Below are 14,967 nucleotides of genomic sequence, written 5' to 3'. Positions count from 1 at the left end.
GAATAGTCTTTGACAAAGCTACCACCCTCTCCCATTGTTGACCAGACATAAAAGACCATGACTGTTCAAATTTGTGTTGTGGTTTAAATTTCATGAGGAGTTCTTCTAATAAATAAATTTGTTGTAATTATTGCTACTTTTGTTTAATATTGGCAACAAACCATTTTGGGATGATTATATGGAACAAGATTATTATGGAAGCGCAATTAATAGGTCATTTCCCAGTTGTTTCTGATGGTCTCATTTATGCTTATTTATTTATTTGTGTAGCAGTGCTGTGGATTGAATCACTGGGCACATGTTAGGAAAGTGCGCTACGCCTAAGCCTAAATGCTTTACCTTTACCCCTACATGCCCAGCTCTTATTATGATTTATATCAACTAAATTTCAAACTGCTAATCAGAAATTAAACAGTTCCATAGCACCATGAACTTTTTGGGTTCTTTTTTTTTTTTGGTGTGTGCTTGTGTAGTACAGGGATTAAACACAGAATTGTTCTACTTCATAGCTACATCCCCAGCCCTTTTTAAATTTTATTTTGAGACACAGTCTCACTGAGTTGCAGGTGCTAACCTGGAAATTTCTGTCTCAGCCTTCCAAAGTCACTGAGATTAAAGGCCTGTGCTACTAGTGCCCAGCTGTAGTTCTTTATGCGTATTTAAATTCAGTCTGTCAATTTCTACAAAAGATGAAACATTTGGTGAGCTTTTGACTAGGTTAGTGTTGAATCTATAGATAAACCAATTGCTACACAAAAGTTTGTTTGGATTTTTTTAATTTTTAAAAAATTAAACATTGTACTTTTTTTTGTTGTTGTTATTGTTTTTGGTGGTCCTAGTGCTAACCTAGGGCCTTATGCATCATGCCAGGCAAGTCTGTGCCATTACATGCCCAGTCCCAAGCTTTTGCTTTGTGTTTGGTTTTTGTTTAGATTACATTATTTTTTGTTTTTATTGGTGTGTTATAATTATTCATGAAAGTGGAAATCTTTACATATTTATACATATACATAATAGAGCAATAAAATTTGGTCAGTTTTGTGGCCTAGTAACCAAGCTTTGTATTTTAAGATAATTGTACATATAGGTATAAGAAGTAATATAGAGATTTGTGTATGCTCCACCCAGTTTCCTCTAATGGTAACATCTAGCAAAATAGTAGTATAAGATTTCAACCAGGATGTTGGAATTCATAGTCAAGACATAGAATATTTCTATTACTACAGGATCCCTCACATTCCTCTTTTTATAGTCATACCTCCTGCTCATTTTTCCTCTCACTGTCCCTTACTCCTGTCAACCACTAATCTGTTCCTCTTTTTTTAAAAGTTGTTAATTTAAGGATGTTCTGTAAATGGAATCATATCCTAATAGGTAACCTTTTGAAATTGCCTTTGCCTTCCACTTAATATAATTCCCTGGTAATTTATCCAAGTTGTATCAATAGTTTGTTGTTTTCATTGCTGAGTAGCATGGTACTTGTTCTACTTCAGAGCTACATCCCCAGCCCTTCTTAAATTTTATTTTGAGACATGGTTTCACTGAGTTGCAGGTGCTAACCTGGAATTTTCTGTCTCAGCCTTCCAAAGTCACTGAGATTATAGGCCTGTGCTACCAGTGCCCAGCTGTAGTTCTTTATGCGTATTTAAATTCAATCTGTCAATTTCTACAAAAGATGAAACATTTGGTGAGCTTTTGACTAGGATGGTACTCAGCAATGAGTACCACAGTTTATTTAACCATTCAGCTGTTGAAGATCTGGGCTGTTTTTAATTTTTTGGCTATTATGAATTAAGCTGCTATAAATATTCACATGTAGTTTTTTTTCATTTTTCATTTGTTGTTTTTTTTAGTTATACATGACAGTAGAATGTATTTTGACATAACTATACATATGTGAAGTGTAATTTCCCATTCTTGTGGTTGTCCATGATATAAATACATGATATACATGATATAAATAAACTTGTTGTGTGTTTATATATGAACATAGGAAAGTTATGTCCAATTCATTCTATTGTCTTTCATATTTCCATCCCTCCTCCCTTCCCTTCATTCCCTTTGTCTAATCCAGTGAATTTCCATTCTTCCCTTCTCCCACCCTTTATTGTATGTTAGCATCCACTTACCAGAACAGTCAGCCTTTGGTTCTTCGGGATTAACTTTTTTTCACTTAGCATGATTGTCTTCAGATTTATCCTTTATGGCAAATACCATAATTTCATTCTTCTTTTTGACAGAGTAATAGTCCAAGGTGTATATACCATATTTTCTTTATCCATTCATCTGTTGAAGGGCACTTAATTGGTTCCATAGCTACTGTGAATTGAGCTGCCGTAAATATTGATGTGGCTGCATTACTGTAGTATGCTGATTTTACATGTAGGTTTTTGTGTGAATATAATTCTCTATTTCTTTGGGGTAAATGCCTAAGAGTGAAGTTGCTGTGTCATATGGTAATTTAGTTTTATAAGAAAACTGCCAAAATGTTTTCTGGCTTCTGTTTTCATCAGCAGTTTATGAATCATCCAGTTTTTCCAGATCCTTGCTTGCTTTGTGTATGTGTGTGTGTGTGTGTGTGTGTGTGTATATATATATTTTTTTTTTTTTGGTATCACCCATTCTGACAGTGTACAGTGCTACCTCATTGTGATTCTAATTGTATTTTCCTAATGCCTAGGGATATTGAATATTCTTCTTTTGATGTGCTTATTTTCCACTGTATATGTTTTTCAGTGACAAGTGTTCCTTTCTTTTGCCCATTTTCTAATTGGATTATTTGTTTTCCAGTTTTTTGTTTTTTTTTTTTTTGTATTGGTTATTGAACCTAGCACACTTTACCACAGAAGTACATTCCCAAAGATGCAAGATCTTTCTCAGTTGCTGAGGCTAGGCATTATCTTCCTGTCTCAGCCTCCTGAGTTGCTGAGATTTTATAGGCATGTGCCACTGTGCCCTGAAGGGAAATTGATGTTTAAAGAAATTAAACTTGTGTTCTACCACTGAGCCACAGAAACATTTTAGACGATTGAATCGTTGGGTGAATGGTATTATTACTTTGATACTAGTATTCATTAGAAAAAAATTAGTAATATTTCTATTAGAGCTTGAATCACCAGGGTACTGACTTGGTCCTGGAAGAAACCTCTTTAAGTATTATATTGAAGAAATTAAGGAGATTGGTGATTTTAAATAATACAGTGTGTGTGTGTGTGTTTGTTTTATTCCAGTGCTGGGATAGAATCTAGGGCCTCTGGTATGCTAACAGGTGCTCTCTAACCCTAGCACCCAGTTTACTATATGTTTTAATTTTATATTTTAAACATTTAACATTTTTCTTTTTTTACCCAGCCTCCTCCCCTTCTCTTTATTTCTCTTTTATATTTTGGCAGCCTGTTCGAAGACAGTCCCTTACCCCTCCTCCTCAGAACACTATTACATGGGAAGAATATATATCTGCTGAAAATGGAAAGTAGGTGGATTTTTATGTTTTCTTTGGTTTTTAGAAAGAATAATTTGTAAAAACAGAATGTGTGACTAGGTATAAAAATTTATTTTAGAGAGATAATTAATATATTGTTTGAAGCAGTGTTTTTTAACTTAGAAAATCATGAGGAAGAATATACTGAATCATGTATACTCTAGATTGTAGAGCCTTCTTTCTACATTCCTCCTGCCAATTTATGCATCCCCCACTGCCCACCCACCCCCCAAAAAACTGTAGTATTTGTTTTAAGGAAATATATATAACTGTACAATGTTGTTTCTTATTTGAAATTTTCCTTTGTATGATGAACTTTTGTGTTTAGTCATTGCCCTGATTCTTTAGCATGGTGTATAATTCATTATTTGTGTCCTGTTTGCCTTTCCAAACTTATCTTCTGTTATTACCTTTTTGCTTCAACTTATACTAGACCTTTACTTCTGGGTGTTGTAGTGCATGCCTGCAATCCCAGCAATTCATAGATTGAGGCAAGAGGATTGCAAGGTCAAGACCCACCTGAGCAACTTAGTAAGACCCTGTCTCGAAATGAAAACTGAAAGTGGGGCGTGATGATGCACTGCTTTAATCCCAATGGCTAGGGAAGCTGAGGCATGAGGATGGAAGGTTCGAAGCCAGCCTCAGCAATTTAGCGAGACTGTGAGCAACCTAGTGAGATCTTGTCTCAAAATTAAAAATAAATAAAAAGGACTGAGCATGTATTTCAGTGGTTAAGCACCCTGGATTTAATCCCTTAAAATATATATATATGTATGTATGTATGTGTGTGATATTTCCCCTAAAATAAATAAATAAAAATGAAAATAAAAAGGACTGAGTATGTAGCACTGTGGTAGATAGAGCACCCCTGGATTAACTCCCCAGTACTGCAAAAAAAAAAAAAAAATCTTTTATATTACTAGTACTTAGTATAGTAGTTAACCTAACTTGTATTCAGTATGTATTTATGTATTGAAAGAGTGATGAATGGATAAAGAAAGTGTCACCTACCTCCATGCTTAGAAGCCATCATCATTTTGACATTCTTATTAAAAAGCTTCCTATCTTCTCCATAATGTTTCTGTCTGAATAGTCTATAGTGTTTAACATATTTTATGAGAAGCCATTAGTTTGAACTAGCCTCTCACAGTAGGCTCCAGAAGATCACACAAACTCAAGAGTATATGCCACCTAATCAAACTGAACTTTGAAAAAATAACTGAGGAAATTCCAGGCAACCTGAGTTAATGTAAAATAGGAAAGTCCCCACTGTTTAAACCCTGTAAGGAAAATAGCTTTGAAACTATCAATCTACCTTTTGTCTTGCTTTCTTTTGCACATTTGTGTCTATAAAACCAAACTCTGCTCAGCTTGTTACCAAACTGCACAAGATTCCACCAGTGGAGGAAGATGTTAGGCGAAATACTTTCTGTTCCATGAATATTTGGTCCAGTTGGTGGGAAAATAATTTTATTCAAAGCCAGTTTTGAAGGGAGATGGAAGAAACTTGTTTCAAAAGTTCCAATTTTGAAATTCCTAAAAATTAGCAGAATTGAGAGGAGGCAACTATAGTTTAGTGAGACAAAAGGTGTGAAATACACCTACATAGATTGTTAGTCTCTGTTCCACAGGAAGGGGTGCATTAGGACAAAAGGCAGTAGTTTCTGAATCTGCGGCTAAAAGGAGTTTCACAGATTTTGCCTCTTTGGAGTTCCTGGAGCCTCCTTATCACATCAAAAAGAGTCCAGATATACTGGGGCCAGCAGCCAGCATCTATATCTTCTTGGGATTGGAGTGGGTGGGGAGTGGTCTTCCAAATTCTATTTTGGGCTCATCGGAGTGCTCATGCTTGCATGTGGGGTCCAAGGAGGCAAATTAGATCTTTAAAGTTGGTATACTTTTGTCTTTTGACAGTGTTTACTATAGAATTCTTTATTCTTCTTAAGACTTCTTATTCATAAAGGCTGAGACTGTAGTAGACAGTAAACTGAATTGAGTAAGGGATTTTAAAGTTATGCAATAATACTTTTAAAAATTTTTTTTCTAGCTGTTGTCTTCCATAAAATAGTGATTATTAAAATTCAGTTATATTCAATTTGCAATTGAGGTCTAGTTATTTTTTCTGAACTTTTAGTCTTTGCTGTTTTCTTTTTGTTACCCTTATCCCATTTCTTATACATCTTATTCTCTTTTAGCATTATATTATTTCTGTAGACAGTAAGAAAAATTGAATTAATAGTGAATGTCATTTGGAATAAGTTTCCTAATATTTTCTTTTTCTCTCCCTGTAACCTCCCATTTTAGAGCTCCGCATCTGGGTAGAGAGCTGGTGTGCAAAGAGAGTAAGAAAACCTTTAAAGCCACCATAGCCATGAGCCAGGAATTTCCCTTAGGGATTGAGTCGTAAGTTTGTTATTAATTATACATGTTTATAAAGAGAGCTATTAAACCCTAAAGGCTGTAATAATATTTGCATTTGATTGTTGAGTTTGAGGTCTTTGAAATGTAAAAGCAAATAGCCATTGCTTTGATATGTATAAACCTTTAGAAATTTTTTGGTGACAAAGTATTAATATTTTTATTATTTTCTCCAGATAAATTATTGAATAGTTTAAAAAAGTTATTAAAGTAATACATGAATAAGTTTAAAAGGATGGAAGTTTATAGACCAAAAAATGGTAATTCTTTTACTGTATTTATAGTTAATAACTAATATATTTTTGTTCAGACTTGTGTTTTGCGTTTTTTTATTAAAATGGGAAATTGTCCACTATTTTGTTCTATGAGTTCCTTTATCTCTTTTAAAGTGAGTGCATTGGGTTCTTAAATCACATTTTTGTCGTCTTATTCTTTTTCCTTCTTTCTTGGTATTTTCATAGTATTGTTTTACTGCCATTTATTTTTATCATTCTCCTATGTGTAGACATTTTGTTTGTCACTATTATAAATATTTCATTTTGTTTGAATATATCCTTTAGTTTGTCACTATTATAAATATTTCATTTTGTTTGAATATATCCTTAAATCTGTACTCACCAGATGCTTCTTAAAAAAAAATCTAATTTGGAGAAATGGGATGTGAGTAGCTACTGGTCCATTTAAAAAAAAAAAATATTTTAAAGTTGTTGATAGACCTTTATTTATTTATATGTGGTGCTGAGAATCGAACCCAGTGCCTCACACATACCAGGAAAGTGTGCTACCACTGAGCCATAACCCCAAGCCCTACAGCCCACTCTTGACGGAATTGTTACTTTAAGCTTTAGTAAGTGGAATGGCTATTTTTCTTCCTCGTTTCTTGTCCTTCCAGTCTGATCCAACACATCAAAAAGCAAAAAACCTGGCTTAATACATGAAAAATTTTTTTCTTGGAGAACTTAGTAGGACCCATATTTTTCAACAGTCTGTACATAGAGCATACTTCCTGATTTTTGTCCTATATGTAAACTTTAGAAAAATGTGAGAAGGAATTAACCACATGTACAAGTTGGCCATAATACATTATATCTAGGACCCAGTGACTCCATGATGTATCAGTTTTATAGTCTATGAACTATTGAAGAAGAAAATGTAGCTAATTTTCTGATGACATCAATTTTAGGAATTATCCAAATTTCAGAAATGTTTTGTGAAGAAATTGGGTTTCTTACTGAGATAAGATGTGTCAGTTGTAACCACTATTCCTGAAAAAAAGTAAAATAAGGAATACTACTTTCAAAAGCCATACAACAAATCATTCCGAAATTAAACACAGGTAAAGGGACCAAAGAAAATTTTCTGTAAATACTATGGAAAAACATATAAAAGACATGAAATCAACATACTAGACCACTCTAAGATGAGGTGAAAGAATAGAATGAAATGAAAAGGAGATTGTAAAGCTAAAGAGAAATTGATTGAGCATGAAACGACACTATTACAAATAAACACATTAGAAACAACAATAAGAGAGTAGAGGTGACTGAAATTTTGAGAGGTTACAATGAATCTAAGAACACATGAAAGGAGTTAAAGAAAACAGTAGATATGGAGGACATAGATGATTCAACATAAGAATCATTGGTGTTCCCTTTAAATAGAAAATCTTCAAAAGGTAGCTGAAATAATATTCAAAATATTATAGAGGAATATTTCTCTGTAACAAAGAACTGAATCTGTAAGATAAACATTAAGTTATAAGAAAAGTGAATCATCAATAAAATTATCCGATTAAACTATTGAACTTCAATTGTTAATAAAGTAATTGAAAGGCATCAAGACAGAAAATGGGTAAAGTCAGCCTGGTCTTACATCTCCCCACCCCCAAATTTTTGACATTTATAAAAAAAAGCATATTGTAATCTGATAGTATTTCTAGCTGTCACTTATATACAATGCAACTGAAGATATTCTCAGACACAAAAAAAATTTAAGGAGTATAGCAGCTATAGGCCTTTGTTGAAAGAAAAATACTACAACTTGAAAATGAAATCCCAAGATGGGCAGAGTGGCACATGCCTATAATCCCAGTGACTTGGGAGTCTGAGGCAGGAGGATCACAAGTTCGAGGCCAGTGAGACCCTGTCTCAAAATAAAATGAAAAAAAGCGGGCTGGGGAGATGATTCAGTTGGTAGAGTGCTTGCCTCACACGCACAAGGCCCTGGATTCAATCTCCAGCAACAACAACAACAACAACAACAAAAAAAAAAAAAAAAAAAAAAAAAAGGAAGAAAGAAAGGATTGGGCATGTACTCAAAAGTAGAATGAGTTTTATCCCCAGTACTGCCCTGCCCCACCCCCCAAAATACCAGAAAGAAATCCATTTAACCAGAAAATGAAAGGAGAAATTGTAATATAGTGAGTAGTGAGATACAGAATTCTAAGAGGTGTGAAATTGTAAGTCAGAGGAAAAAGATAGATAATCTGAAACATATGAGTGAAATTTCCCTTTAAAGACAAAAACACTATTTATCAAATAGGCAAGAATTGAAGGAATATTAAGCACACAAGAGCCATTCACACATAATTGATAGACACTTATTAAAGAAATCAGTAATTCTGTAGACTTCAACAAGGAAACAATAAGTCTGTAATCCATTTAAATAAGGACCTAATATCAAACAACTATGAAAACTATGGCTGGAGAAACAAAAGTCATAAAATTTGCACAGTAAAAAGAAAATTAAAAATCCAGGATGCAGAAAGTGTGTGATTTCCTCATTCCTAAGATCTGAAAGTCAGTATTACTTAGTTTGAAGCATGTAGTTAAATGCAACAAAAGAGCAACAGAAATAATATTTTGAACAATGAAATATTTTTTCTTCTTCCATTTTTCAGATTATTGAATGTTTTAGAAGTAATAGCTCCCTTCAAGCACTTTAACAAGCTTAGAGAATTTGTTCAGATGAAGCTTCCTCCAGGCTTTCCTGTAAAATTAGGTAAGAAAAAAATTTGGATGTAATTTTAGTGTCTATTTGAAATATGCAGTTGTTTATTTAAATTTAATAAGAAGTATGTTTTAAAAGAAAGCACATTTATTAGTTGCTTACATTTTTATAAAGTTTTTCTTTACTTAGGTACATTGATCTATTAATCATGCATATAAAGTGCCTTATGGGAGTTCTAATTCTATGTGATTCAAATGAAATATAAGGGATGTTTCATACAAGAAGTGAATAACTAATGATATAGAGTAATAATGTGAAATAGAGAGATTGAAGTTTAGTCCAAATTTTCATCATATTTCTTAAGGTTTTGCTTATTAACAAATGTTTTTGGAGAGAGCAATCATTCAAAAAAGAAGGAATCACACATTTTATTTTTCAATCCTAATGTTTAACCTTAATTGTATCTTAAGCAATGATCTTTAGAAAAAGGAAACATTTTTTTTAAACATTTTTTATTTTTCTAACTTAGAAAATGGAACAAAGACCATTTTAAATCATTTTAGGAATTTAAGCCTAGAAGTAACATTAAGCTTCAGGTAGAGCCTTTAATGCCATCCAGTCATCTAGCCAGCCACCCAATATTTAATGAATCTTTGCTATGTGACAGATACTCTCTTCAGGGATAGGAGAAAGCAAAAGTTCTTGTCCTTGCATATCTTGTAGTGGGAGAGAAAAATTAGATAGTAAATGGGGTCTTTATTTAATTTCTCAGATGTATTTGATCTTGTTTCATTCCATGTTTTTTTTTTTAAATTTTTGATTGTAGATAGACACAATACCTTTATCTTATTTAATTTTTTATGTGATGCTGAGGATTGAGCCCAGTGCCTCACATATGCGCTAGGCACTCTACCACTGAGCCACAACCCCATTCATTCCATGTTTTTAAAAATCCCATAATAATTACTCAGAATGCTTTACTCTCAGAGATAATGTTTTCATTGCTAAAAATTAAATCTATCCATTTCAACTTTCCAGACTTAAGCCATATTTTTGGATTAAAATTAAATTTAAAATGATTTTCACAATGCTATGCCAGTTGTCCTTTGCATTAAAAAAGCACTGGCAACCCAGTATCTGATTTGGAGGAATCAGTGATAAGATTTTGAAAGCTAAAGCTAAAGGCTGTATTTTCTAGTTTTAAATAAGGGATGGCTGAGCATTTCTACAGAAGCTTGAAACTCCGTTTCTCTTTTCCATGGCCAGAAAGGATTCGTCTCTATTACAGTGACAAACTAGGACAAAGGACAGGGGTTAAATAAAAGGAAATTCCAAGAAGCTATTCCTGCATTCACATTTAATTATAAGTTCCAAACCTAAATCAAACTTGATAATGCAATGTAGATTTTTATGCAAAATAATGACTTTGATTGTATGAGAAGGAAAAAACTTTGCAATACTTTTTTGCAGGCATTCTCTGACATAGATCCACAGTCTTAACAAGGTATATATATAATCTTTTGCTGCTATACTTTAAAAAAGTTATAGGGATTTATTTATTTTGTTTGTTTGACCTTCTCTTGAACCAGCCTTGTTTAACCCCATTCCTTGTTTAACCCCATTTCTGGCTCTATTTTTAGGATAAAAACTACAATTGTGAGAAAATTTTAACAAGTCGCAATTGTTGTTTTCAAAATTAGTCAAAACTTTATATATTGGTTATGAGTGATCTTTTCTTATATTTGCTGTTTTTCTTGTTTTGCTTTAGGGCTAAATTTGAATTTTTTTTTTTAATCAAATCTTCATTTTCCCCCTCTTACTTTTTATAATTCCAAACAGAAGACTTTTATTTCCTGTTTTAGAAAAAAAGACTATAAGAAGAGACCTCTCCTTACTGTTCTCAGTCCCCCTGTCTTTTCCTCCATCTTTCCTATCTATCTCAGTGGAAATGATGTTCTTCTTCATAGTTTAAATAATCTTTTCATTTGTGCTACGTATCTGTTCTTCCAGTTTTTTTAGTGTGCTGTTGTTCATATTTCTGTTTTACCTCACAGCCCGCTTTCTACCATCTTTTTCCTATTAGTTTTTTACTACTTTTTTCCTTCAATTCTTTCAACCTTACAAAGTTCAACCACCCAACTTAAAAAAAGTATTTTGTAACTTTACTTTACTCAGCTCTTGCTTTAATTCTTACTTTCCATAGCTAAGCTGTTTGGATGTCTACTTTTATCTCTGTATTATTACTTCCTATTTACAATTAAATTCTAAATGGAAGAAGGTAAAGGGACATAAATGAGGAAAGGATTCTCTACTTCACTTGATAGGGGTAAAATGATGACACTAGGAAACTATGATAAATTAAATGTGTGTAATACATATCGAGAGCAATCACTAAAGATGGTTTATGAAGAGAGAAACTGAAAAACACTAGAGATAATTGTCAAGTACCTTAAGGAAGGCAAGAAAAAGAAACAAACAAACCAGAATAAACAGAAAACAAAATGACAAACTTAAGTCTGAACATATTAATATACTATTAAAAATAAGTGGTCTAAGAGGAGAATTTAAAAGATAGTAATTGCTAAAGTAGGATGTGATGGGGCTGAGGTTGTGGCTCAGTGGTAGAGCGCTCTCCTCGCATGTGCAAGGCCCTGGGTTCGATCCTCAGCACCACATACAAATAAATAAAATAAGTGTTTAAAAAAAATCAATGAAACTATTAAAAAAAAAAAAAAAAGAATGCACATTAAAGTAGGACGTGACCTAGGCCCAGCGGCACAGGAGGCCAAGACGGGAAGATTGCAAGTTCAAAGCCAGCCTCAGCAGTGAGTAGGCGCCTAGCAACTCAGTGGGACCTTGTCTATAAATAAAATACAAAATAGGGCTGGGGATGTGGCTCAGTGATTTGAGTGCCCATGAGTTCAATCCCTAGTACCACCCCCAAAAAAACATGACCCAGGGACTTGGGGGTATAGTTAAGTGATAGAGTGCTTGCCTAACATGCATAAATCTCTGGATTTGATTTGCACCACCAGAAAAAATAAGGGAATAAAAGAACCCAAGAATCCAGAGCAATGGACAGTGGCATTGTGCTTATAATCCCAGTTTCTTAGGAAGCTGAAGGAGAAGGATCACTTGAGCCCAGGAGTTTAAGGCCCACCCGGGCAATGAAGTGAGACTCTGTCTCTAAAAACAAAACAAAAATTAAGACCTATAGACTATCTTCAAGAGACTTAAAATGTAATGTTAAAGGAAGCTTAAAAGTGAAAGGATGGGAAAAGATATATCATGCAAACACTATTCAAAGGAAATCAGAGCTGGTTATATTAAAATTAAATAGAGTAGATTTCAAAGCAAAGGAAATTACCAGACACAGAGAAGGACATTATATAGTGATAAAAGGATCATCCCAGGAGGAAGACATTTATGGAACATTCCAGTTAACATCACCAGAATTCATATTAGTTTCAAGTGCTCATGGAGCATATACTAGGGTAGGCTATGTGATGCATAAAGGAAACCTGAGTAAAAAATATGAAAGAAGAGTCATACATAGTCCATTCTGAACATAATGGAATTGACCTTGAAACTAATAACAGAAAAAAGGAGAATTTCCAAACAGTTGGAAACTCAAAAATGGTCTTTTAAGTAATCTATATGTTAAAGGAAAAGTTTCAGGGGAAATATAACAGTGCATTGAGCTTGAATGAAAATGAAATTAAATGTAGTAAAATTGTGGAACATAGATAAAGCAGTGCTGAGGGGGAAATGTTAGAGCACTAAATCCACATATTAAGAAAGAGGAGGCTCAAGCAAAGAAAATTTAAAACAAGCAAAAAAAAAAAAAAAAAAAAAAAGAAGAAGAAAGAGGAGGCGGGTACAGTGGCATGCACTTGCAATCCCAGCAGTTTGAGAGGCTGAGTTAGGAGGATCTTATGTTCAAAGCCCGCATCAGCAACATAGGGATACCCTAAAGAACTTAGTGAGACCCTGTCTCAAAACAAAAAATAAAAAGGGCTGGGAATGTAGCTCAGTGGTAGAGCGTCCCTGGGTTCAATCCCAGTACCCAAAAGCAGGGGTGGGGGGAAAGGAAGACTGAAAATTATTTGTCTATTTCAATAACTTAAAAGAAAAGAGCAAAATAAATCCAAAGCAAGCAGAGGAAGGAAATAATAAAGAGTAGAAATCAGAGAAAACAGAAAAGTTAGTGAAGCAAAGTGTTCATTCTTTGAAAACAAATAATTGATAGACTTATAGAAAGACTGATAAGAAAAACCAAATTCCTGGGCTGGGGATGTGGCTCAAGCGGTAGCGCGCTCACCTAGCATGCTTGCGGCCTGGGGTTCGATCCTCAGCACCACATACAAACAAAGATGTTGTGTCTGCCGATAACTGAAAAATAAATATTAAAATTTGCTCTCTCTCTCTCTTTTTTAAAAAAAAGAAAAACCAAATTCCTCACAAAAGGAATGAAATGGTATAGCACTACAGACCTTGAAGAAATAAAAAGCAAATAATTGTATTAGGGAAAGAAAGTAAATAAAAGGCATTTACAGTAGAAAATAAGAAATAAAACTTTCCCTAATAACAAATTACATGATTCTATAGGTAGAACAACTTATAAAGATTCTATAAAAAACCCAGCAGCCGTAAGTTTATTGGGGTTATAGGATACAGGTTAAACATAAAATGTCAGTCATATTTCTACATATTAACAAACATACGGACCTCAAAAGTATAAGTTAAATACCAATTATAATCACTTAAAAACAGGAAATAATATAAGCAAGATTATTTCTAAAGTTTACATGGAAAGTCAAAGCTTTGAACTAGAATACCTGTATTAATTTTACTAAGACTGCCATAACAAACCACCACAAACTGCCTTCAACAAAAATAATTTTGGTGTTGTACAGTTTTCTGGATGCTAAAAATCTAAGATCATGGTGTCAGCAAGGTTGGTTCCTTCTGAAGGCTATGATGAAGTTTCTATTCCATACCTCCTCTTCCCTGTCTTATGATGGTTTTCCCTGTCCTTTGGAAGCATTCTAATTTCTGCCTTCATGTTCACTTAGTGTTCTCTGCATGTTTTCTAATTTCCCTTTTTTGTAAGGATTAGAAGCCATCCTAATGATAAGACAGTTAACCTCTGCAAAGATCCTTATCTCCAAACAATATCACATTGTGAGTTACTGAGAGCTGTGACTCAGTATCTTTTCTGAGAGGATAGTTCAAAACCATTAACTATACCTAAAACTTTTGAAAAAGAAATCACATTGTTTTGGTCATTTATTATATAACTATGGTGATCAATACATATGAAATCAGCTGAGGGATATACATATAGATCCACATAGCAGAATAGGGAATCCTTATAAAATGTAGCCAACTGATTTTGAAAAGCAGTTCAAAGGAGGAAACCTAGTCTTTCCTACAAATAACTACAAATAATGCTGGAGTAACTGGATATCCAACTGCCGCCCCCCCCCTCGCCCCCCAAAAAAGAACCTGTGACTAAGTCTTTTGTTTTAGGCAAAAGTTGAAATGGATAATTGGACCTAAAATAATTGTAACTATAAAAAACGTAAAACTTCTAGGAAATAAACAACACATTATTAGGAATCTGTATTTAGGCAAAGAGTTATTAATTTTTTTAAAAGCATGATTCATAAAAGGAATAATCAATGAATCAGACTTTACCAAAAGTTAATTTTTTCCCTAGAAAAGTGTAGGAGTAAGAAAACAGGTTACAGAGTGGGAGAAAATATTTTTAAAACATTAATATCTAGAATATGTCAAGAACTCTGAAAACTCATCAGTAACAAAACAAGCCAATTAGAAAAGGGCAAAAGACATGAAGAGAAGAAACAGTTTACCAAAGAAGATACATAGAGGATAAGCACATGAAAAATGTTGGTTATCATTAGTTTTGGGGATATGCATTTTAAAACTGGGGTGATATATCACTTACAGCTAAGAGAATGGCTAAAATAAAGATACTATGACAACACCAGACATTTGTGAGTCAGGGTGTGGAGAAACAGGGTCACTCTTACATTACTGATGATAATGTAAAAATGGTGTGTATAGCCACTCTGAAAAATATTTTGTCTGTTTCT

General features: G+C 33.6%; 1 protein-coding gene across 4 annotated transcripts in view; it reads left to right on the top strand.

Moving 5' to 3' along the window:
* Ankrd13c (ankyrin repeat domain 13C) overlaps window positions 1–14,967 on the top strand; it is a 75,323-nt gene that overhangs the window by 54,506 nt on the left and 5,850 nt on the right. For 3 of the 4 annotated variants that reach the window (XM_077791132.1, XM_026409372.2, XM_077791133.1), the window contains 3 exons: window positions 3,393–3,472; window positions 5,786–5,884; window positions 8,799–8,899. In XM_077791132.1, the coding sequence (XP_077647258.1) occupies window positions 3,393–3,472; window positions 5,786–5,884; window positions 8,799–8,899 (280 nt within the window). Of the gene's footprint in view, window positions 1–3,392; window positions 3,473–5,785; window positions 5,885–8,798; window positions 8,900–10,318; window positions 10,353–14,967 lie in introns of all 4 variants that reach the window. The other variant, XM_026409381.2, reaches the window with a different exon arrangement.

The sequence above is a fragment of the Urocitellus parryii genome, chromosome 11 (genome assembly GCF_045843805.1).
Source record: "Urocitellus parryii isolate mUroPar1 chromosome 11, mUroPar1.hap1, whole genome shotgun sequence".
NCBI classification, from domain to species: domain Eukaryota; kingdom Metazoa; phylum Chordata; class Mammalia; order Rodentia; family Sciuridae; genus Urocitellus; species Urocitellus parryii.
Note: the sequence above shows the minus strand (reverse complement) of the source record. Positions and strands in the feature narration are given on the sequence as shown.